The sequence below is a fragment of the Cebidichthys violaceus genome, unplaced genomic scaffold, assembly GCF_023349555.1.
Source record: "Cebidichthys violaceus isolate CVI_PGR_0920_01 unplaced genomic scaffold, fCebVio1.0.p SCAF_1, whole genome shotgun sequence".
Taxonomy (NCBI): domain Eukaryota; kingdom Metazoa; phylum Chordata; class Actinopteri; order Perciformes; family Stichaeidae; genus Cebidichthys; species Cebidichthys violaceus.
The window spans coordinates 2,727,592-2,750,079 of NW_027176262.1; the positions used below are offsets into that span (position 1 = coordinate 2,727,592).

The following is a 22,488-nucleotide window of genomic DNA, read 5'->3' on the forward strand; positions in this document are numbered from 1 at the left end:
TATTCCTCTTTCTGTCCATCGCTGCTGTCCTCGTCTCCTCTGTCCTTATTATCCACTGCGACCTTATGGCCTCTCCATCCTGTGTGTGTGTGTGTGTGTGTGTGTGTGTGTGTGTGTGTGTGTGTGTGTGTGTGTGTGTGTTAGAGAGAGAATGAAGGAGAAGCTGCTCTCTTTGATTATTGTGTAACATAGAAAACACTCAAGTGCGTGCGATCCATTTGTATTATTATGTGCATAGATTTTTTGACATTAGGTGAGATTAAGTGAGACGCTTTGAGAAAGCTACTTGCACGTTTACGGTCCAGTTCTGTTGGGACCGCTTGTTGGATGGTTTCTAGGACCGGTTGATGCATCCAGAGCTCCCGTCGTCTCGGTCGTTGTCGCGCTTCAGCTCTGCTTTTTAATGATCCGATTCATAAACGGCACAGACGCAGCATCAGGTACGTCTTCATTCTGGAACAGGGCCGGACTGGTGACCGGTGACTGGTCAGGTTCATTAAAGATGTCCTCACATTGTTAGAAAGTCTACAGGTCTTTGGGAGTTCTGCTGCACATGTGTGTGTGTGTGTGTGGGGGGGGGGGGGGGGGGGGGGGGGGTAGTGTAAAGCCGTTTGTGTCTCCAGTGATGAATGTCCTCGAGTGTCACTTTTTCGTCTTCAGCCCCAAAACAGACTTGAGTTTGAACATTTTTGTGCGACGTCACCAGATGTCTGCAGCCCGCTCCTCATTAGCTCCTACTGGCGAGATGCATCTGAGTCTCTGGCCCAACTGTCAACGACAGAGTTGCATTGTGGGTAATGAAGCCGTCAGGTTTTGACAAGAAGAACGTGTGGAATATATCTTTTTCAGGTCGTCCGTAAGCGTCTCAGGAAGCACCTGGAGACATATTGTCTTTGTGTGTGTACTCAAACGTCCACCTGGACTCCAGGAGGAACCGATTCCATTTCGGTGACATCACTCCAGAATTGAGATGCTAATTATGGTGTTTTTTGCACACTGCACTACCACACTGCAATGAGGGATGATTACGGGCAATTTAGGCTCACTTTGGGTTTACTTCTAAAGAAAGCGGTTTCCATCATTCTGCTAAAGGGTCTAAACGGTTTGTTTTAGTAATGTTAACTAAATAACTGATGTAAATGACGCCCAAACTACAACAATATCATGGTGAATAATCCTCTTACCGTTAATTTAATTCTGTCTCTGCAGGTCTGTTTAACTTCATCAAGTATTAATGATTGAAAGCTTTAGCAAATTCAATTTTTGAATTAGAAATTGAATCAGGAAAAAACGTGACAAATCCTCTGTGTGTCATCGTGTCAGTACAACATGAGGTAATCATCAGTCAACACACAATCACATCATCTATACTCAATGATGTGTGTGTGTGTGTGTGTGTGTGTGTGTGTGTGTGTGTGTGTGTGTGTGTGTGTGTGTGTGTGCAAATGCCAAATGAACAAAGTTCATGACATGATCATTTATCATCAAAAATATCAAATTATCTCGACATAATGACATACGTTTGGAAATGTTAGAAGTTGGTGAGGCGTAAAGATGATCGAGAAACTGTCAGGAGACTTGTGTGTGTGTGTGTGTGTGTGTGTGTGTGTGTGTGTGTGTGTGTGTGTGTGTGTGTGTGTGTGTGTGTGTGTGTGTGTGTGTGTGTAAACATTCAGTCCACACACACACACACACACAGAAATGTAATCTCCTACAATCATCTATATTTAATAACACACACTATGAACTTGAGTCACGGCACAGAAAGCTCCTACTTCACTCCATTCTTCATTCACTTGCTTACCTCTTCTTCCTCTCACACCGGTCTCCATCACCAGCCCTTTGTGTGTGTGTGTGTGTGTGTGTGTGTGTGTGTGTGTGTGTGTGTGGTAATACTGCAGCATACGAGAGTGGAGGAGGGGCCGCCGGGTTGAGGGGGTGGGTACTGAAGGTAGCGTCGCCCCGTCAAAGTGGAATGTGTTTTTCACTCAAACTGGAAATTATCCATCTCACACCCACGCAACAGTTCACACACACACACACACACACACACAAACACAGGGACTACACTTGTGTAACGCCTACCGTGCGATACAAACACATGATGGCATGAACATTTGCTCACACACACCCACACTGACATGGAGAGAATTGGATTTCTTCTCCTTTTATTTATGTATAGCTTTTGCAGATATGAACACACACACACACACACACACACACACACACACACACACACACACACACACACACACACACACACACACACACGCACACGCACAGATCACATATATATTTCTACTCCTTCTTTCTAATCAGACCCAGTAGTGCATATGAAAGCTTTTCCACCTCTTCTCTCTTCTTCACTTTTGGCTGATCCATCATCAGCCTTGGAGTGGCATTTAAAAAAAAAAAAAAAAAATGTGTGGGAACAATTACATAACACAGCTGTGTGTGTGTGTGTGTGTGTGTGTGTGTGTGTGTGTGTGTCGTTTGATTCTCTATCGGTCATTCTAGGTTTCTTAGCATTTCATAATTACCAATTAGAGCTTGTTGAATTGTTCTCCGTCCGTCTGACAGGAGGCAAAGCCGAAGGGGATCATCATATTTTCTCCGGATCATTACAAATTTCCTTTTATTGGTTTCCACACCTTCCCCTGTTAACAACCCACATCTCACACACACACACACACACACACACACACACACACACACACACAACGCCCTGAGTCTCCGCACTACTGTGGACAATATGGATGATCTGTAAAGCCTGGATTTAGAACCCTACAAGTCTGTTTATCTTGGCTCAAATCTGTAAGCTCGAGGCTCGGAGCAAGATATACCTCAAACCGATCAGATGTATTGGCGAGCCTTGCGGGCAGTAAGGTTCAATTAAGAAAAATCCAATCATCCACTGCCTTTGATATCCCCGAGAGAAATTAGTCCTGGCAGCGGTCGTGGCCGGCTCAGAGGCACGCATTACGTTATTCTCTCAGATCCACTCGCAAAATGAAAACGCATCGGAGAAGATTGAGCTTTCTTTAAGGGTTCTCTTCACTTCTGCGTTTCTGTAGTTCCCATTTGGGGTTTGTTTATAAAAAATAGAGAGAGAACTGGGGAGAATGAGTGATGATGGTCACCGTGACTAAAATAAATAAATAAAGAGAGAACCAATAATAAGACCACGTCTTCCTCCCCCTATTAATCAAGGTGACTGGGAGTCCATGTGTGCTGCTCAAAACAGCAAGATATCGTTCCGGAACAATCCACAGAACCTAAATGAAGACTTTTCATTCTTCTGCCAAAAGTGGTTCCAATAAAAGATTAAAGCTGTAGACTGTTGATGCCGTTTTTTTCAAACAAAATTCCAATTACCGCTATTGAATTTGGTTCGGCAAATATCTCAAAAACCCAACACGTGTGTGTGTGTGTGTGTGTGTGTGTGTGTGTGTGTGTGTGTGTGTGTGTGTGTGTGTGTGTGTGTGTGTGTGTGTGTGTGTGTGTGTGTGTGTGTGTGTGTGTGTGTGTGTGTGTGTGTGTGTGTGTGTCTGGATACCCAGCCCAGTGTGCCTGGATATTTTGTTCATGTTTGACAATTCTGCAACTCTCTACTTGTGTCCAACACCAATGCAGGAAAACGAAAGTTACGAATGTAACCACGGTTCTATGAATCCTGGGCGACCGCCAAGAGCCAGTGTTAAGCGCTGCCTCTGGCGGTCAGTGAGGATGAAATGGTACCGGTTATGCTTTGGATCTAAAGACGGGTTTTCGTAGGAGGTAATCTGGGGTTTTGCTATATCCTCCGATTTTAATGTACTTGTCTGACAACGGGGGTTAAGATACATTATTTTGTGCTTTGTGTAATTTGGGTGAACTGGCCCTTTAACGCTGTTAGCGGGGATCATTTGGTAGAGTACGTAGTGGTGTGTTACAGCACCGTATGAAGACCTCTATAGCACAGCGTTCTAGAGGTCAGAGCGGAGCGGCTCGGCCGGAGCTCGTATCCTGGCGCGGCCTGCAATGCTTTGGCGGCCGCTGTCGTGTTTGCAGTTTTCCCGGCAACCCACGGGAAGAGGAAGCCGAGTGCGTTTACGACCGGTGTACCGGGCTGCGCGATTCTGCTGAGGCAAGACCATACTCGCACGATGTCACCCACAACCGCAGGACGCGTCGACGGTATGTGTGGCGTTGTTGGATCGACCGGTCGGCTGACAGCGTCGGCTCTGAAGGAGAGTCGTGACAGAGTCGTGGCAGGGCACGCCGCTGACCAAACACGTGGCGATGATAATTCATGAGGGAAAAGTCATTATCAGTTTCCAAAAGTCAGCAGCTATTCAGGGAAATGAATCATCCGATTCTTTAACGGATCCGACTTTCTCCCTCTTCTCACCTTTTGCTTCCCTCGACTTTCCCTCTTTCCCTGATCTCCATAACCACTTGATAAATTCCTCTCCTCCTCCTCCTCGCGTTCATTTTGATCTCTCGTCTCCTCTCAGGAAGTATAACATTCGCGTGGAGGACATCATGGTGCGGGACGTGAGGTACATCACACTGAACTGCTGCTACAGAGACCTGCACAACGTCCTGCTGACGGGACACCTCAAGACTCTGGCGCTGGTGGAGTCGGCTGGTGAGACACGAACACACCCGGGCTTTTCTATTTGTCACAAATCTCAAACTGACAGCGTGACCTAGAGTTAGGCTCGGATGGTTGTTACAGTCCCTAAACTGTAGCTTCAATGTGTCACAACAGGGACAAGGTATAACGCTGGACTGAGCGTCCCTTTCCGGTCTGTAACGAAAAACAAATGGACTGATTGAGTGATTGACAAACTTTGTGGCGCACCGCCTGCTGATGCCACTTCACTGAAGTGCAAATTTGGTATTCCGCGGCTGTCTCAATTACGCAATCGTGCAGGAACAATTAGCTGCGTCATTTAACCAAATACTTAATCAGCACGTACTGTCACAAAGGCAATTACTTAACGCAAGCAAGCTGCCAAACACACACACACACACACACACACACACACACACACACACACACACACACACACACACACACTAGTTAATACACGTTCACTGCATTCTGGGCTCTCGTTATGTAACTCAGCCGAGCTGTCTGCAGTGCTGCAACACGTGTTAGGAATCTCCTGCAGTCTGCTCACTCTTCTCTCCTGAAACAAGTTTTACTCTCTCTCTCTTCCTCTCCCCTCCCCTCTCTTCTTCTCCTTCTTCTTCTAATTCTATCTTTTATCTTTTATCTTGTTCTTCTGTCTTCTTGTTCTTGTTCTATATTCTATTTTCTTCTATTTTGTATCTTTTATCTTCTATCTTCTTCTTCTTCTCCTTCTTCTATCTTCTATCTTCTTCTATCTTCTTTCTTCTTCTTCTATCTTCTTCTTCTATCTTCTTCTATCTTCTATCTTCTTCTTCTTCTATCTTCTTCTTCCATCACCTCCTGTCTCTGTCTCCTCTCCCAGAGTCCATGATCCTGTTGGGCTCCATCGAGCGCGCCCAGCTCCAGGCGCTGCTCTCCCTGCAGCTCGGCCGCCCCAGACGGTTGGAGTACATCAGGGAGCGAGCCCTCGAGGAGAAGAAACGCATGTCGGTCGTGTCGAACGTGGGCAGCGAGGACGGCAGCAACCGGGCCAGTCAGGAGGTCCGCTTCCAGGTCAGAGGTCGCGGGGGCTGGATGGTTTCACGAGCTTGTTAGCCAACGACAGCTTGACATAGGCTGTCCAAAAAATGCCCAGTTTACTAGTTTCTCCAGATTTTATTTGCAAAGCTACAGGAAGCGTTAAAAGCAGGCGGCAACCTCCAGTTCTGCAGAGTAAAGCTAATGCGAAAGTGTGTGCATTCTCTCTAGTGTCCACCAGGGGGCGACTCCTCTGGTTGTATAGAAGTCTAGTCTAAAATGACTCTACTTCTCTCTTGATTTATTCCCTCAGTAAACATTGTAAACATGAGTTTATGGTCTCAATCTCTAGTTTACAGTCTTCTTCAATACAGCATGATGTTCATTTAGTACATTATGCTCCATTTGCTACACGGTGATTGACAGGTCGGAACCAGAGACATATACGGCGTCTCTACGTCACTCCTCCTCCGTCCAAATATGGTCACTTCCTGTTCACTGGTTTCAAAAAAGCCAAAATGTAATCTTGGAGATCCACCTACATGAACTCCAACTCAACCACTGATTGGCAAGTGAGACGATAACAATCATTCTCCAAGCTCTAGAAGCAAAATTAAGAAATCACCACAGTAGAGTTACAATTCATCCTTAGGAAGATACAAGACATCCTCTCTTTTCAACATCTACTATAGGAAGAAATCCAACATTTGTTTACCTGAAGTTTAAAGTTTTGACTGTGTGTGTGTGTGTGTGTGTGTGTGTGTGTGTGTGTGTGTGTGTGTGTGTGTGTGTGTGTGTGTGTGTGTGTGATAGATGGATAGCTTAGAGCGTTATTAACGTGTTATGCCATCAATAACAGTAATAAGTGTGGGTTTTGTGAGAAGATGGATTGGCTGCTGTGGTTCAAGATAGATGTCTGCTCTGGTTCCAGGTCTCTGCCCCGTGGTGCTCAAAACGTTGATTTATCTCTCTTTTTTCCGTCTTCATTTCTCTTTCATCAGTTTGCAGTGAGTGGCGAGGTAGAACGCCCTCCGGCATGGATGTGGGGGTGGGAGGAAGGTGTGTGTGTGTGTGTGTGTGTGTGTGTGAGAGATGCCTATTTACCTTCTTGAGCTTTTCTTTTTTTTTCTCCTTCACGTCTTCTTTCCTTCATTTTTTCCTCACTTCCTCCATTTCTCGTTGTGCTGCTTTCATCAATGCCTTTAAATGGTGATAAAAGTCTTGTATTCCAAATGGTTTGACCAGAGTTTCTTAAATGTTGACTAATATTAAACCTCCTAATAGCTGATTGCTATTTATAGTAAGTCATTCTTTTTTTATTAATTGTGGTGGATTATCCTCTGAAACAGCTTCATAATATCAACTAGAACAATTTACTGTCAACGCCTTCCTTAAAGCCATTTTCTTGTTTTCGTGGATTTTTTTGAACGTATCATTCCACATTCAGTGGAGGTTGCTGGTCTGCTGCTGCATCGATCGAGGCGGCAGCAGACCAGCAACCCCCCCCCCCCCCCCCCCCCCGTGCTCCTCGAGGTAAAATCACTGTTATTGTCAAAGCGCTCTTGTGTCTTTAAAAAGAACACGGATAACGACTTCAGTCGCCTGTCAGAAAGTGCTTTCTAAGGGCAAGGTAAAGCGGTGAAAATGTTCTAAATATAGCGGACACTGATTATTTTCGGTGTCTAAAATACGTCCACAGCAGTACATTGCTTTGCTCCCGTGCTGGTACTCTTGTTTGTTCCTTTACTGTATAAAACACTGGAGAAATACCTCAAACTATCCCTTTAAAAATATAGGCTGACCCTCCACTGATAAAACAAACACTTACTGTACACAAGACAAACACTTAAGACTGAATTAATAAAGCATATAGGGAAAGTATTATAGAAACTCCAGCTGTTTAATATTAAAATAAAAGACAACTTCAGCCCAGTCTATCGGGAATGTTAATGAATTTACAAATGGGCAACTTCAGAGAACTCTGGCAGATTATATATCGAACTAGTTTCTCACATTTGATCTGTGAAACATTTTTATGGCTGGAACCAGAATGTTCCCTCCACTTCAGAGAGACCTATTAACATAACCCAGCAACAACATTTTGTAGGTCATAGAAGTGCCAAGCATGGAAAGTCATTGAAGTCATGAAATTTTATATCAAGGCCAACAGAAGAACCCTTATTTTAGCTCTCAACTCCCGCTGGTTTCTTGTCTTTTTTTGTTTCTCTTTTCTACTGTTTTCCCCCCTTTTTGATTTGCCTCCATTTCATCACTCCAAGGAAGTACATCCATTTGTCTAATGAGTCCGCAGAAAGAGAACGAGGGCTTGATCTCTAAAGCATTATTGGGGGTTTTGAGTGTATCTTTGTGTGTGTGTGTGTGTGTGTGTGTGTGTGTGTGCAGATCTCCACTGAGGAGTCCTCCTTCAGCCCGGCTCGTCCAGTCCCTCAGAAGCCCCTCAAACCTGCACTGAAGAGACCGTCTGTGGTGGAGCGACCCCCTGAGATCCCCACCAGTAAGAAACACATTTATAGAGAGAGAGAGAGAGAGAGAGAGAGAGAGAGAGAGAGAGAGAGAGAGAGAGAGATTCCAAACACTAGACAGATGAGGCAATCAAAAAGGAAAAGAATAGCAGATTTAATAGATCCGGACGGAGTGTCGGTAATAGCCTCTCTGTCTCTAAACTCACATCACACTAATTGAACCCCTTATTCACTCTCTGTCTCTTTGTCTCTGTCGCTCTCTTTGTGTCTCTTGGATGGTGAAAAAACTATTTTAGGACTAACTGATTTCCCACTATCTTAATTGAAAAAAAGCCAAAACAATCTGTTTTCCCAAATCTATTGTTGTGCACATGTTCCAATGTCTCATTGAGTGCAATATTACCACAGAAGAAGAGGAATCTTGAAGGAGCTCGGTGCAGTTTCATGTGTTGTTTGGCTGTTTTTCCATCGTGGTTGTGAGAAGCTCTGACTGACACTGTGTGGCAATGTCAGATTCTGGTCTAAGAGTGTCGAGCTCTTGGCTTTTGACTTTCCCTGTGGTGAAGAACTTTGCTCTTTTGTCTTTCTTCAGGCTGCAGTGTAGCTGTAAGTGAGAACAACAGTCAAAAAAAACTAAAGATGCTGTATTTAGTTTGTCACATATAAGACAATGAAAAGCAGCAAAAGTGTGTAATTCAGAAGCTGGAACTAGTGCATTTTGTGTATTTTTGCTTGAAAAATCAATGATCAAACTAATTGAGTTAAGCGACTAATGGCTACAGTTTAAGAACTGACTTTGCTTTTCTTGCTCGTTTACATGATTAAGTTTAAACTCCAACAGTTTAAGTGTGCTTGATTGTTTTTTTGGGGAACGCTTTACTTGGATAGTCCGTCTACAAATAGTTTATATTATATTTGTAACATTTCAACAGCTTATTAGTTGGGATTCAACAATTCAACTGTTTTGCTTTGTCTGTAGATGCTCAACAGATTATCTATAGAGTATATGAGACATTTCGTGAACATCTCTTCATACTCTCAAAATTCCTGCAGTGAATAATGGCTATAAGAGGAGGTTATAGCACTTGTCCTTGCATTTTTGTAAAATAATATGTAGTAATGAGTTGATTAAATCTCAATGAAGAACTACTGTTAACGTTTCCCTGGAAAAATCAAGGCCTTGGTCTTCTCTTGATTTGTCCTCAGACCGACCTTTTGCAGATGATGCAGCTGTATTTGTAATGACTCTCTAGATGGCACCAGTGAGATAAGGTCTGCAAACAGAATGCACAAGAGTATCTAATAGATTGTTTCACTGTCTCTCTTTCAGGCCAACAGGATAATTCAGGCATTGCTTTAAAGAACCTGTTCTGCGCCAGTCCAGACACAGAAGGCCTAGAGGTAAGGGAGCCCTCTCCTCAAATGCACCAATAAACACCATCACACACACACACACACAGTGGCTCACATGCTGTCGTTCACACATTGTGCACACCCACACAGTCCTATGCTATCTCTCACATACAGTCCTTCACGCTCTAGAGTACAGTACCTCCCACACAGACAAACACATACACAGTATCTCCGTCAGCCTCAATATAAAACCTTTTTCACTTTGTCTCAGCCTTGCATCCCGCAGGGCTTTAAAAAAAAAAAGTCCCTTCACTCCTGCAGCACCCTGCTAATGGCTTGTTTCATAGAAATAAGTTCCCCCCAGGTGCAGTGAGGTTTTGGTCACGTTTTTTTGCAAAGTTAAGCTGACGTTGAGGTTGTTGTTAATGTTGTGTGCTTGTCTCTGGTTACCCGTAAGAAAAACAACAACGTGGAGAGCCCCACGTCTCCTGAGCTCAGGAGGCCGTCCAAACGAGTCCGGATATCCGTAGTGGTAAGAGCCACCGATCAGGGCTACCCGAATGCCTGGAATCCGCCCGGCAACAGGTTCATCAGCCAATCAACCAATTGTCACGCCGCCATTCCATTCCAGGGCTAATCCCAAATGCCGATGGACTGAGATCTGGGCCAGGCTTAAGCCAAAGCCAGTCTGCGCCATCGTGCCAAAAAGTGTTGAACACCCTCCTCCTCGTGCGACCTGTAACCTCGCCTACTGACCTTTCACTGCCTCTAGTTGCTTACGTGATTGGCTGGGGCTAGGCTCCATTCATCTTAACCTCTTCTCATTGGTCCAATGGTCAGTTGAGGTTATAGAGAACACTTGACAACTGAAATACCACTACTGCTAATTGACATGTGCTTTCTTAATTGGAACCTTATGGCCATTATACTTTTTTTTCCTTTTAATTACTGACTTTTGCTTCTCCTAGTTGTAGAATCAAAATGGTACCGTAGGAGACAAATGTCTGAACGTACCCAAAATGTTTTTTCTAGAGGACTTATTTCTACTCTACCCAAGAACACAGAGAGCAGTGAAATATTGTTTTCTCAGGCCAGTTTTAAGACATTAGGAAATAACTCGTCATAAATACAAATAAAATATATGGTATTTCCAAAACTTCACTGTTCCCAGTGACGCTGTGAAATTGAAACTTTTGAAAGAATAACATTAATAGTAATTTCATGGATGCATTATATTTTTAGTCTGTATTTTTTTCATTTGGTTATATATTTCATAAAGTCATTTATTATTTATTTATTATGTATTACATATTATTTATTATATTATTGTCTATTATTAATTATTATTATGTATTTATTATGTATTATTAATTATGTTATTTATTATTTAATTCTGGACACTTTTTCCTGTCGTTTTAAATTGAGATTTGATCATCATGACCATAATCTCTTGATGTCAGAGTTTTTACTTTTGTAAGCTGTTGTTTATGTCAGCCACTTTTAAACTCAATTTGGTCGTTCTTAAATTCCAAAGAGCTTCACCGTCTTATTAAATGTAGCTTTTCTCCAAACTCAAGGACACCCTGAAGAAAGCAATTTTCATCTGGTCAGACTACGCTCAAATTACTGTCAATTTAGAAATCAAAGATGTGGTTTATTCGCGGTCAAGTGGTCTACAAGGACGAGGCTGTTCAACCAAGCATGCTGTGCTGTCCCATCACCAGCCGCGTCACCCAAGGTTGTCCAATCAGTGACGGCCTCTCAGGACAGGCCTTGTCCCTGGAGTGACCCAAAATCCCCATCGCATTGGTCGTAATTGATGAAGGAAAGTATAGGTTAATGTGCAGGGGTCGAAAGGAGGAGGGGGGGGAGTCAAAAGGAAGCGTGTTCCTCTGTGCATGCAGCGTTTAAATACCCAGACAGGAGCCTCATATCTCTTCATTAGGATCAGTCGGGTATCTGAGTGACGGCGTTGCAGCAAACGGCTCGGCTGAAACGATGATGCACGAGGAGTCCTGGGAGGTATTGGGGGGGGGGGGAATATCCCCGCGAACCGGGACGAGGCCTGCTGCTGCTCCAATTACCACCGACCGCATCCCCCCTCCAGCAGCGGTGCATGTCAATCAATACAAACAAGCGCCTGATTACAAATTTGGAAAAAATTATTCCACGATGCGAGAACATCCAGCGTTGCATGACAAATCAAGTGATTTAGCAATCATGCCTTCAGACGCATTCACTCGTTTGATCTTTGTCCGTTTGTCAGCATCGGCCATTTATTCCCAATCTGTCCTTTCTCGAAATTCACAAATCATCATGAGACTGTTTGTTTCACTCGTCACATATGATGTCATTCCATCCACTAGGAGCCACCGTCCAACTTAAAGAGTTACCATTGGGTGAGCATGTTATCCACGTTTCCTCTGAACATTTCTGTTTCAATCAAGTTTTTATGAAGCATCAATTGATCTATTGATTCAATGTTACCGCCAAGACTTTAGCGAAACATATGTTTTGGTACCATTTAATCAAGGAGCCCTGAGAACAGGTGGAGGAAATCAATGTATTTAGCCAGGATGATTTTTTATTTATCTATGGAAACAGGTTTGGGGGGAAAAACAGGTCCAGTAAGTGAATTCTTTCTTTTTCTTTTTTCATTATTGTAATACTCTTTTTGACCATAGGAGACTAAAGTGCACCACTTCCCCATGTTCTAAATAGTAAGAGTAAAAGCTTGCTCATACACAACAAATGTACCTTTTGTTAAGAGCGCATTTATTTTTTTTATTTTTATTTTTTTACAAAAAGTTTATCCTGGCAAAAATGTTGCAGTAAAAACAATTTTAGGTCAGCGTTACAAAATGGATCATCAGTTTTTTTCCGGGTTTTTTCCCGTAAGAAAGAATGAATGAGTGAATTTTTACTCTGCATTATAGTTTCACTAGCTACAGCTTCTAAATGTGTCTTTGCATTAAATCTGAACACACGTTAACAGACAGCACAGTAGGTTTATTTGTTAATGGTGTATTTCCCTTATTTGATTGGCTGACAATTTCCACTGTGGTTTCCAGGGGGAAACATACAAATAGGTAATTCAAACATCTCAAAAAGCTGCCGCCCACTGCGACGGGTGACCTTCATTGATTTATTTAGTTGCTAGCTCATCATGTGAGCCACAGACCTTAATGGAAGTGTTTAATTGTCCCCTTGGATGTAACTATGACACAGAAACATACTGTTCTTCTTTCATATTCCAAGTCATTATTGTGTCAGTGTTACTCTATTAGCAGCAATTAATGATTTATACTCGAGGCAATTAAGGAGCTCCATTAGTTTCACATGTCGGCGACGATCGTTGAAGTCTGTACACATTGTTAATCATTCACGAGCACAGAGCAATGTCGGATCATTCGTCAGCGATCGCTCCGAGCAAAAGAAATTGTCCATAAGTTCAGCATGTTGGTTCCTTAACGCAATTCATGCTGCACAATTAAGAGCAGGAGTTAGATTTGCCTTGAGAAACTTAGCAAAAATTAGAAATGGAGGAGGTGCGCTTTTCTTTCATTCGGTGGTAAAAATGTGATTCCTTAGGCGTTTATTTCACACCATGACGCCACAGTGGAGCAACTAAATCACGTTTCTTCAACTGTAGTAATGAGAAAAGATCAATCAAAACCAAATGTACCAGTTTCACACATGTGAAACATTACTTTGCACTCGGTTAACAGTCGCATTGATCGTCCCGATGGGGTGCTACATTAAAGGTCGGCATCTCAAAACTCTTTTCAAAAGGCCCTAACTGTTACACAACGGTTTTCATTTTTGAGTTGAAATTCAAAAAGCCTAAAGCGTCTCGTTACTCATTCAACACCGCGTTAGTCCTGTCGATCCATAAACATGTTTCATTGAGCCTGTTAGCTGGTCGGTACAGTACAGGGGGTTCAGGGACATCCAGGAGTCCCGACAGAGCAGATATACACACAAAGAATCTGATCAGTATCCGTCTGATTGGTAATTTCAGTAACTTAGTGCCATGTTTCCACACCTTGTTCCTTCCTCGTAGGAAACAATGATTTAGGCCGCGGTGGACATCATCAATAACAGGTATGAGAGCACCTTCAGTAGTGCCATCTACAGTACCTGTTCAACAGAGAGGCCTGATTAGTTAGGAAGTCAAATGGAATGAGATGCAGTCACAAGAAGCATTCTGTCTCTCAACAGGCTCAATCCAAACTTCATGGGACAACTGTACAACTTACTACTACTAGTCTATTTTAACTAGTGTTGTATCCGTTGGGGGGGGGGGGGGGCGTGGCTGTTCGGCGCGGGCCAATATGCTTGGCCCATGGAAGTACCAATGGGGGCAACCTCCGGTTCTGCAGAGTGAAGCCAACGCAGAAGTGTGTTAAAGCTGCATTCTCTCTAATGGCCATCAGGGGGCGACTCCTCTGGTTGTATAGAAGTCTAGTCTAAAATGACTCTACTTCTCTCTTGATTTATTCCCTCAGTAAACATTGTAAACATGAGTTTATGGTCTCAATCTCTAGTTTACAGTCTTCTTCAATACAGCATGATGTTCATTTAGGACATTATGGTCCATTTAGAGTCAAACAGACCTTGATTGAGCAGCTAAAGTGTTATGCTGACAAGTGGCATGCTATAGAGAGGCGATATTGATATTTATTTATGATGTATCTTGAGCTGAAGCTGATTTTAAACACTAACCAAAAAAAAAAATATACCGTGTTGGTGATATACATAACTACATCAGACTTTATTGCAGTCACACACTCATACGTTCACACACCCCCCTTGATCAAACTTGTTCTTAATAAAAAAGAGACACAATATATTTCATATTAAGCATGTGTGGAACAAATTCATCTCCTATCTCTTAACTTCTTTTCCCTTATTTCCTGGGTTAAAATCTCTTTTTGTTCTTGTTTTTGTTCTTGTTTTTTTTAAATAGTGTTCATCATTAATTGATGGACATCAGTCAAGTTCGCGATGGCCCTCATTTGCCACTGCTGGTTGTAATTTAATAAGGTACAGTGATTCGTTAAGTGTGCCCGTGAGGAGCACACTGTACGGTCAGTGCCGAGACAGATGGCGCATTAGTGGCGCGGTTGAGTTTTTGGGATGTGTTAAGTGGGCCTAGAGGCATGTTGGTCATTATTGCCTTGCAGTGAGCTAATTAGTAATGAACCCCTGTAGCATTGTGCGTGTGCATTTACAGTGCACTACGCCTGTGGGCTTGTTTCCCCTGTCATCAGGAATTATTATTAACAATCAGCTGTGTATTCATGCGCGTGGCGGAGCGGCCCGAGCAGGAATACGGACGAACAAATGGTTTCGTTTTTTTCGAGTAACACCCTCCGGGCGGCGGAAGAGAAATCAAGTTATCGCTCCTCCCCTTTTTCCTTCCGGCTCCACTCTCACAGCTCTCCTTCCATTCTTTGTTTTCTGGCTTTTAGTTTAATCTCTGCAGCTCTGCTTTGTTGCTCTTCGTCCAGCTTTACGACTGTCATCTGTCCACTTCCCCCCCCCCCTCCTCCTTTCCTTCCATCTAGACTGTGAAATATTGATGCAGGGTAAATGACATCAGTAGTCGGTTGCAGAGAAATGATGCCACCCAGTCTCTCGGTCTCTCCTGGCTGTTTTTCTCATTATTTTCCTCCATCCTTGCGTCTTCGTAGTGCCTTCATGCTTTATTTATCATGGTTTGTGGGCTCGTTTTCTTTTTTTTGGCTTCTTGCCTCTCCCTCTTTATTTCTTTGAGTTCCTCTTTCTCTGTTGTTTCATTAGATGGTTGAGAAATGTGTGTCTTTCTTGACATACACACTTACACACACACATGATGACATGAGTTGCATTAAAGTCTTTGTCGCCTTAACAATGTGAGAAAATGAGGAAAAGGGGAGTGAAGAAACTTGTTTTTTATGGAATAGATAGATATGACTTCAGAAGGATTAGACGTCGTCAATCCGTCATTAACTTTTTTTGTTGTTTTTATCCGTTATTATGAAAAATAACGGCGGAGTTTCACAATTATCCGTGACGCAGGGAGATAATGAGCCGCGTCACTGTGACATCTGGAGACTCGTCTGCCGAGGACAATTACACACATTTCAGTGTTGTTGGCATCAAGCTGCATAAAATGTCGAGACATATGCGTGATAAATGGCCAATCTGCAGTTTAAAAGGAAGTGCAATGTCTTTCTTTCCTTTGTTCAGAACACATCTAATATATATCTTTGTGTCATCGGCGTAGAAGTGCACCAGTTTTTAGCAAGTTCAAAATTTAGCTTAGTTGTAGCGTACACATGTTTACGAAGTGTAAATTAACACATCACTCCATCAAAACAGATTACACCACACAAACTAGTCCCTGTAAGTGATTGTTTAATATTCACACCTAGTAGCTGTGTGATCTAAACCAACTGATTAAACTAGCGTTAGCTTGCGAAACCCATTTGAAGTGAGGAGTTAAAGAGGTAATGGAATATTTTCATATGTTATGACCACCTGACTTTTTATTAAAATGCTGATTAATAGTGAAGTAAACTGGAGGTTTTAAATGACATTTCACAAAAATAACCCATACTTTAAAGAAGAAAACTTAATGCCAGCAACTCTGGACAAGATCACCAACTTAGGTTAGCATGAAAGGATATTTCTCACTCATTCTGTATCACATGAATACTACCATGTTTGAAACACACACGTTTCACATTTATAAACAAGTCAAAGTCTGGATTTATTGTTATATATGTATCATTTGGCTCAGACTATTCATTTCGGATGTATTTCTACATCTTGACTCAATAATCGTTGATTGGACGACACCACAAACGTTTCAAAGCAACCATTTTGATCAATATAAAGGTCTATACCAACTAAGACAGTCTTTTATTTGGTGCAACCCAATTAGGTAAGTCATTAGTAGAACTCAGGAGTGACACACAAACTTGATGGACTAACGAGTAGCTGATGCATTTAATCCAGATGAGATGAACTAAAGGCAGCGTTTAAGTGAAGAACACAACAGGGCTAAGAAAAAAGATCATCTGTAGACTCCAAAGCCAGCGCTAAAGATCCTGCGTTAGAAATTGGACTCTAGACTCCAACTCGGTGTGGAAGACGATTGAACAGGATGGAATAATTCACCGTGCTCAGTTCTAAGAGGATGAGTAATGCTGGGCTTCAACAGATTGCTAATAGAGTAACAGAAGATCGAGTGTCGTGGTGATCTCTATCTGACTGAAAAAGCCTGTATTCATAAAATGGAAAGATTACATTATAGGACACTTTATTTCAAGACCTATATCAAGAAAGTTTTCAAATGGAGTAGATTATTAAGATTATTGGGGTCAAGTGTTAGCACTTTCAGAGTAAGTTCAGTGAAAGCAAGTTATTAAGTTGGAGAACAAAGTCAACAGACTCCATTTAAAAATGTCCTTTAGTTATCTGGTATGAAGAATATTCAGACAACAGGATGAAGTTTTCATTTCCTGAATCGTTTCAGACGACACAGAAGAGATACACCGGAGACAGAACTTGTTTTTCCGTGAATCAATTTGTTGCTCGATGTCAGATTCTTTGAGGGTGAGGAATCCACCGTCAGTGGAAGGATTTACAGTGTTGTGAAGAACTTTTAGGTGGTGCTCCTTTTGTGACTTACCCCAAACAATAAGGGTAGTCACTAACCCAATGCGGATGGGCTCGTTAAGATTAATTACCATTTCACAACCTGGTTGAGACCGTTTCACAGCAACGCTGTGGTTTGCACAAAGTCATTAACGACGTTATTTCACAATTGCGTTAAGTCTGTAATCTAATCAGATACACAAATAAGGCGGTAATAGAATTTAAAGGCAATGAGCAAAGAGAGCATCACGGACATCTGCACGTTAAATTGCCTGCACATGAGTGATTCGTAATTATTGCTGCAGTCCTTTTCCCTTTTGCACCATTTAGCGCGGTGCGGTTGGAGAAACAACAGACATCGCTACACTGAGAATGAGAATGAGAGATGAGCTCGATACTCGTCTTATCTACTCAGACGCTGCAGAGTTCTAGAGCCTCGTCGATAATGGCTCATCTTGAGATCATCTGTGCTACTTAAGCTCGTATTGATAACAGGAATGCTTATCGCCTTCGCATGTGCTTTGACTGCAAATTGATGTTGTTGGGATCCAATAATATCAGCCAACCAATATACCAGTCGGGCTCCGTTATGTAAACGTGGTCGTGTTTATATAGGTTGTGCTCCTCCACGCATTGAAAACTGGCATTTGAAAAAGCTGAAAGTGTTTTGTTTTTACTACTTTTTACCAATGCCACAGATATGCATGGTTCCCAGAGGATAAATCCTACTGACTTTGGTGATCCCGGGACTAGAGGTTCACGTTTGTGAACAAATATCTTGGCTATCACATATTTATATTCCCTTTAGGATAAATTCTTGACGAATCTCAAACTTTTCAATTGATGCTTTTGCACCAAAATGTGTACAGATATTCATGGTTCCCAGTTGATGTATCCTAAAGAATGACCTGGCTTTTCCTAATGTCGAAAACTGCCAGATGGCTATCCATGAAATCTGGTGACAGACATTCATGGTCCCCAGTGGATGAATTCTACAAATCCCCCTTTTCGTCTATGCTGTCATTGGGTCAAAAACCTGCTAAACTAATGACAGCTAAACACGCTAGCATTACCATTGTGAGCATGTTAGCATGCTGATGTTAGCATTTAGCTTAAAACTCCACTGTGCCTAAATACAGCCTTACAGAGCAGCAAGTGTGTTCAGGAAATAGTCTGAAAAACGAGTTATTCTTAACCCAACCCTAACCAATCTCACTCCTCATGCCTCAACCAATCGGACCAACGAAGGCAGTGAGTACAGTACAGTACAGTACAGTACAGTACAGTAACACGTTTCGTGATTTAGCAACCAGGACATCGGTTTTTGGAGAAACACGTTGCTTTTGAGGTTTTTCAAAATGCTATAATTATTTTGGCAGCACAAGTAAAACGTGTTCAGAAAAGCTGTTGGAGCCTTTGTAAAAGTTGGACATGGGATTTATCAATATTGACACCAGCCTCTCGGTAATCTACGTACGAGTCCTTACACTCAGCACTTCTGAAGGCGTTTTTTTGCGAATGCTGTGCAAGAAGCAAATCCTACTTTGTACTCCCTTCCATTGTATTAGGGTGGCAGCAGAAACTTTAAAAGCAGAGGCAGATTTTGGCTTTAGATTAGCAGACGAAGATGCTAAGCCTAACCCTTCACCAGAAATGGAAAGTGTAAAGAAAGCCGATGGGCTGAAAGGGGAAGTATCCTGTTTTTATAATCCAGGTTTCCTCAATCCAAAAGAAACAAACTCTTTTCACTACACACAGTACTTTAGTCTACAGAGTGTGTGTGTGTGTGTGTGTGTGTGTGTGTGTGTGTGTGTGTGTGTGTGTGTGTGAGATACAGCAGTCTTTGTGTGTGTTCCCCGCTGACCTAGTCTTGGATGGTTGCCACTGATTGGGCGATTGGCTTGTGGAAGGAAAGGAAAGATGGATAGCTGCAGGAGGGAGAGAGGGAAAGGAAAGGAAGAGCGGCGGCAGCGGCGGCCCTCTCTAATCTTTGTCTGGTCAGGGAAACGGCGCAGCGAGCAATACAGCTTCATCGGCCTATTGTCAGCACTCTGGAGCCTCTCGCATGCCTCTGCACACACACACACACACACACACACACACGTTCAAATCTCATTTGAATATGCCCACACGGTCGCTCTGACTTCACTGTCAGTCGCTTGCAGACTCACATAGTTGACTCTCCCACTTCCCTCACACACACACACACACACACACACACACACACACACACACACACACACACACACACACACACACACTTTTCTGCCTTAACTCATGTATCCAGAAGCAGAGATTTGCTCTCTTAATAGAACTGCTAATCTCTCTGAAAGCACCTATTTTGCATTCACTGTCCAACCTCTCTCTTCTTCTTCTTCTTCTTCTTCTTCTTCTTCTTCTTCTGCAAACACACACACACACACACACACACACACACACACACACACACACCAAAGTGATTTGATCTCTTCATTTGGCTTTAGTTTACATTTTACCCCTGGAACTCCAGCGTGTCTTGGCGACATTCAGAGTGCCCTTGTGACGAGAGCAGAGCGATCAGTGAGACAGCAGAGATGAAGTGCTGTGTGTGTGTATGTGTATGTGTGTGTGTGTGTGTGTGTGTGTGTGTGTGTGTGTGTGCGTGTGTGCGTGTGTGCCTGTGTGCGTGCGTGTGTTCTGTCTCATCAACTCCAGGCACGTCTGGCCTCTGCTTGCATAATGCTACAGTAGGGCACCTCTTTCTACCCCGAGGCAACAGTTGCTAGGGTTACCGACAGGTCGGCCACCGCAGCGATGAGGATAAATGAGCGAAGGGCTCCCATCAGCCCCCGGGGTCACACACACACACACACACACACACACACACACACACACACACACACACACACACACACATGTTCTCCTGCTTTCAATCCTGAGAAAGTAAATACCTGCACTCAAGCACATGACTAAACACTTTGAAATCATATTTCACAGCCCATCAAACACACACACACACACACACACACACACATAGAGCTGAATGCACACACCCTGCGGTAACGTTCACACACACACACACACACACACACACACACACATAGAGCTGAATGCACACACCCTGCGGTAACATACACACACACACACACACACACACACACACACACACACACACACATACACATACAGTTGTTTATTTCCTCTGCTGCGGAGCCCAGGGTTTGCTGGTTCGACTCCGGCGTGTCGAGCGGCCTGTCAGTTGTGAGCCGTGAGCGCCGAGCGCTCCACAGATCCATCATCATAATGATCATCTGCTCCGGCATCTCATACATCACATCCCCCGCACTCATTACATGTACTGCAGTCGCTCCTTTAGTCACACATCCCGTCTCTGTCCATCTGTCTCAAGGCGGCGGCGCCGTATCGCACTTATGATGTGATGCATGGCCGATTTATGTGTCGTCAATATGTCTTTTCACCTTCTGTCCTCGGCGGAGGCGCGGTTGAAGAGTGCTTATAGATGGGTTTTCCTCATTCCACCGTGTTCAGTGTGTTCACTGCTTGTCTTTTGTGTTCTGTGCTGACTGCTTTTCTGTCGCTTCTCGTCTACAGGACGACGTGGATGTGGAGGATGACATGACTATTAGAGAGGTAAGATGGACGGCCACACACACACACACACACACACACACACACACAGACAACCACAACTTACAACCAGGCGGCAACCTCCGGTTCTGAAAAGCCGATGCGGAAGTATTCTGTCTCTCAACAGGCTCAATCCAAACTTCATTGGAAAACTGTACAACTTACTACTACTAGTCTATTTTAACTAGTGTAGTATCCGTTGGGGGGGGCGTGGCTGTTCGACGCGGGCCGATATACTTGGCCCATGGAAGTACCAGTGGGGGCAACCTCCGGTTCTGCAGAGTGAAGCCAACGCAGAAGTGTGTTAAAGCTGCATTCTCTTTAGTGTCCACCAGGGGGCGACTCCTCTGGTTGTATAGAAGTCTAGTCTAAAATGACCTTAAAGTAGGGGATGCTTTAGGGGCGGGGCTACACGCTGATTGACAGGTCTCTTACCAGAGACGTTTACGGCGTCTCTACGCCACTCCTCCTCAGTCCAGATACGGTCACTTCCATTCACTGTAATGAATGAATGTCATAGACCTGCTTTCGTTAAAAGGTTTCGAAGGTCGGTCGGCTTCCATTGGGAGCTCCGCTGTTGTAAATGTCTGCTGTGGCTCCGGAGGAGGAAATGACCCTGATGATGTCATGGCGGTTATCTCGGCGTGGGCTTGGGGACTGTACACTTCTAACAGAAAGACCGCGTTACAAAACCGTTATGCGTTGAGATTCCAAAGATGTGGGCGTTTACCACGCGGGAAGAATCCGACAATGAGCGCTAATGAGTTGCATTGTGGGAAATGTAGGATCCAGTGTTTGAATCGAGCTAAGGTCTTTTTGTAAACCCTCTCCTGTGAGACCCCTGGCCTTGACATCGCAATGCTGAATTACTGGAGTGCCCCTTTTTATTATTATTATTATAATTATTATTTTTATTGTATCCTTGAACATGGGCACTTTTACAGGATAAGGCTGTATTCTGACTGAACACAAATACCATTGAAAATACTTCTCACTTGTCTCCTTGTCTCTTGCAGTCTGTTAGTTCCTTAACGCACCTTGAACAGGTCCCAAATATTTACTTTCACTTTTACAGAAATGTCCTAAAACAGCTGAGTACTGCAGTTTTTGAATAAATTACGTTTTCCTTGGGTCTAGATTAATCCATATTCGGTGCTCCAGTGAGTTTTTCATGCAGGAAAGTGTGTGTGTGTGTGTGTGTGTGTGTGTGTGTGTGTGTGTGTGTGTGTGTGTGTGTGTGTGTGTGTGTGTGTGTGTGTGTGTGTGTGTGTGTGTGTGTGTGTGTGTGTGTGTGTGTGTGTGTTAATGGTAGTAATGGAGCATGTCGAGGCTCATTGATGGGTTTTTAAAATATATATTTTTTAAATTCTGTGTCACAGAGGAAAGAGACATAAATAAGGCGTTGATACACCTCCAGTACTTGTTAGTGGGATGCATTCATTGATGGTGTCCAGTACATTGGATTCTTGTATGCGCATCAGTGGAATCTTACCCTTGGTGACATCACCATGACAGACCTGGCTTCTTTCCGATTCCTCAATATCCCCCAGACGGGCCGATTACCCCGGAGTCTTATATTTTTGGATATGCCATCATTCATAATTCATCCATCAACAGCACCCTCTCATTTCCTCTCTGTCAGCCGCTCTTTTTCTTCCCCCCCCCCCCTCTCTTCTCCGTGTCATCCTTCACCTCTCGTACGTCTGCCGTGTCGCCGCTTCTCGCTTACATCTCCCTCTC

General features: G+C 43.4%; 1 protein-coding gene across 2 annotated transcripts in view; it reads left to right on the forward strand.

The window, feature by feature from the left end:
- LOC137869042 (chloride channel protein 2-like) overlaps positions 1-22,488 on the forward strand; it is a 115,568-nt gene that overhangs the window by 92,553 nt on the left and 527 nt on the right. For both annotated transcript variants that reach the window (XM_068706140.1, XM_068706148.1), the window contains 7 exons: positions 4,497-4,630; positions 5,484-5,674; positions 8,042-8,153; positions 9,452-9,522; positions 9,932-10,006; positions 11,841-11,873; positions 20,713-20,751. In XM_068706140.1, the coding sequence (XP_068562241.1) occupies positions 4,497-4,630; positions 5,484-5,674; positions 8,042-8,153; positions 9,452-9,522; positions 9,932-10,006; positions 11,841-11,873; positions 20,713-20,751 (655 nt within the window). The remainder of the gene's footprint in view (positions 1-4,496; positions 4,631-5,483; positions 5,675-8,041; positions 8,154-9,451; positions 9,523-9,931; positions 10,007-11,840; positions 11,874-20,712; positions 20,752-22,488) is intronic.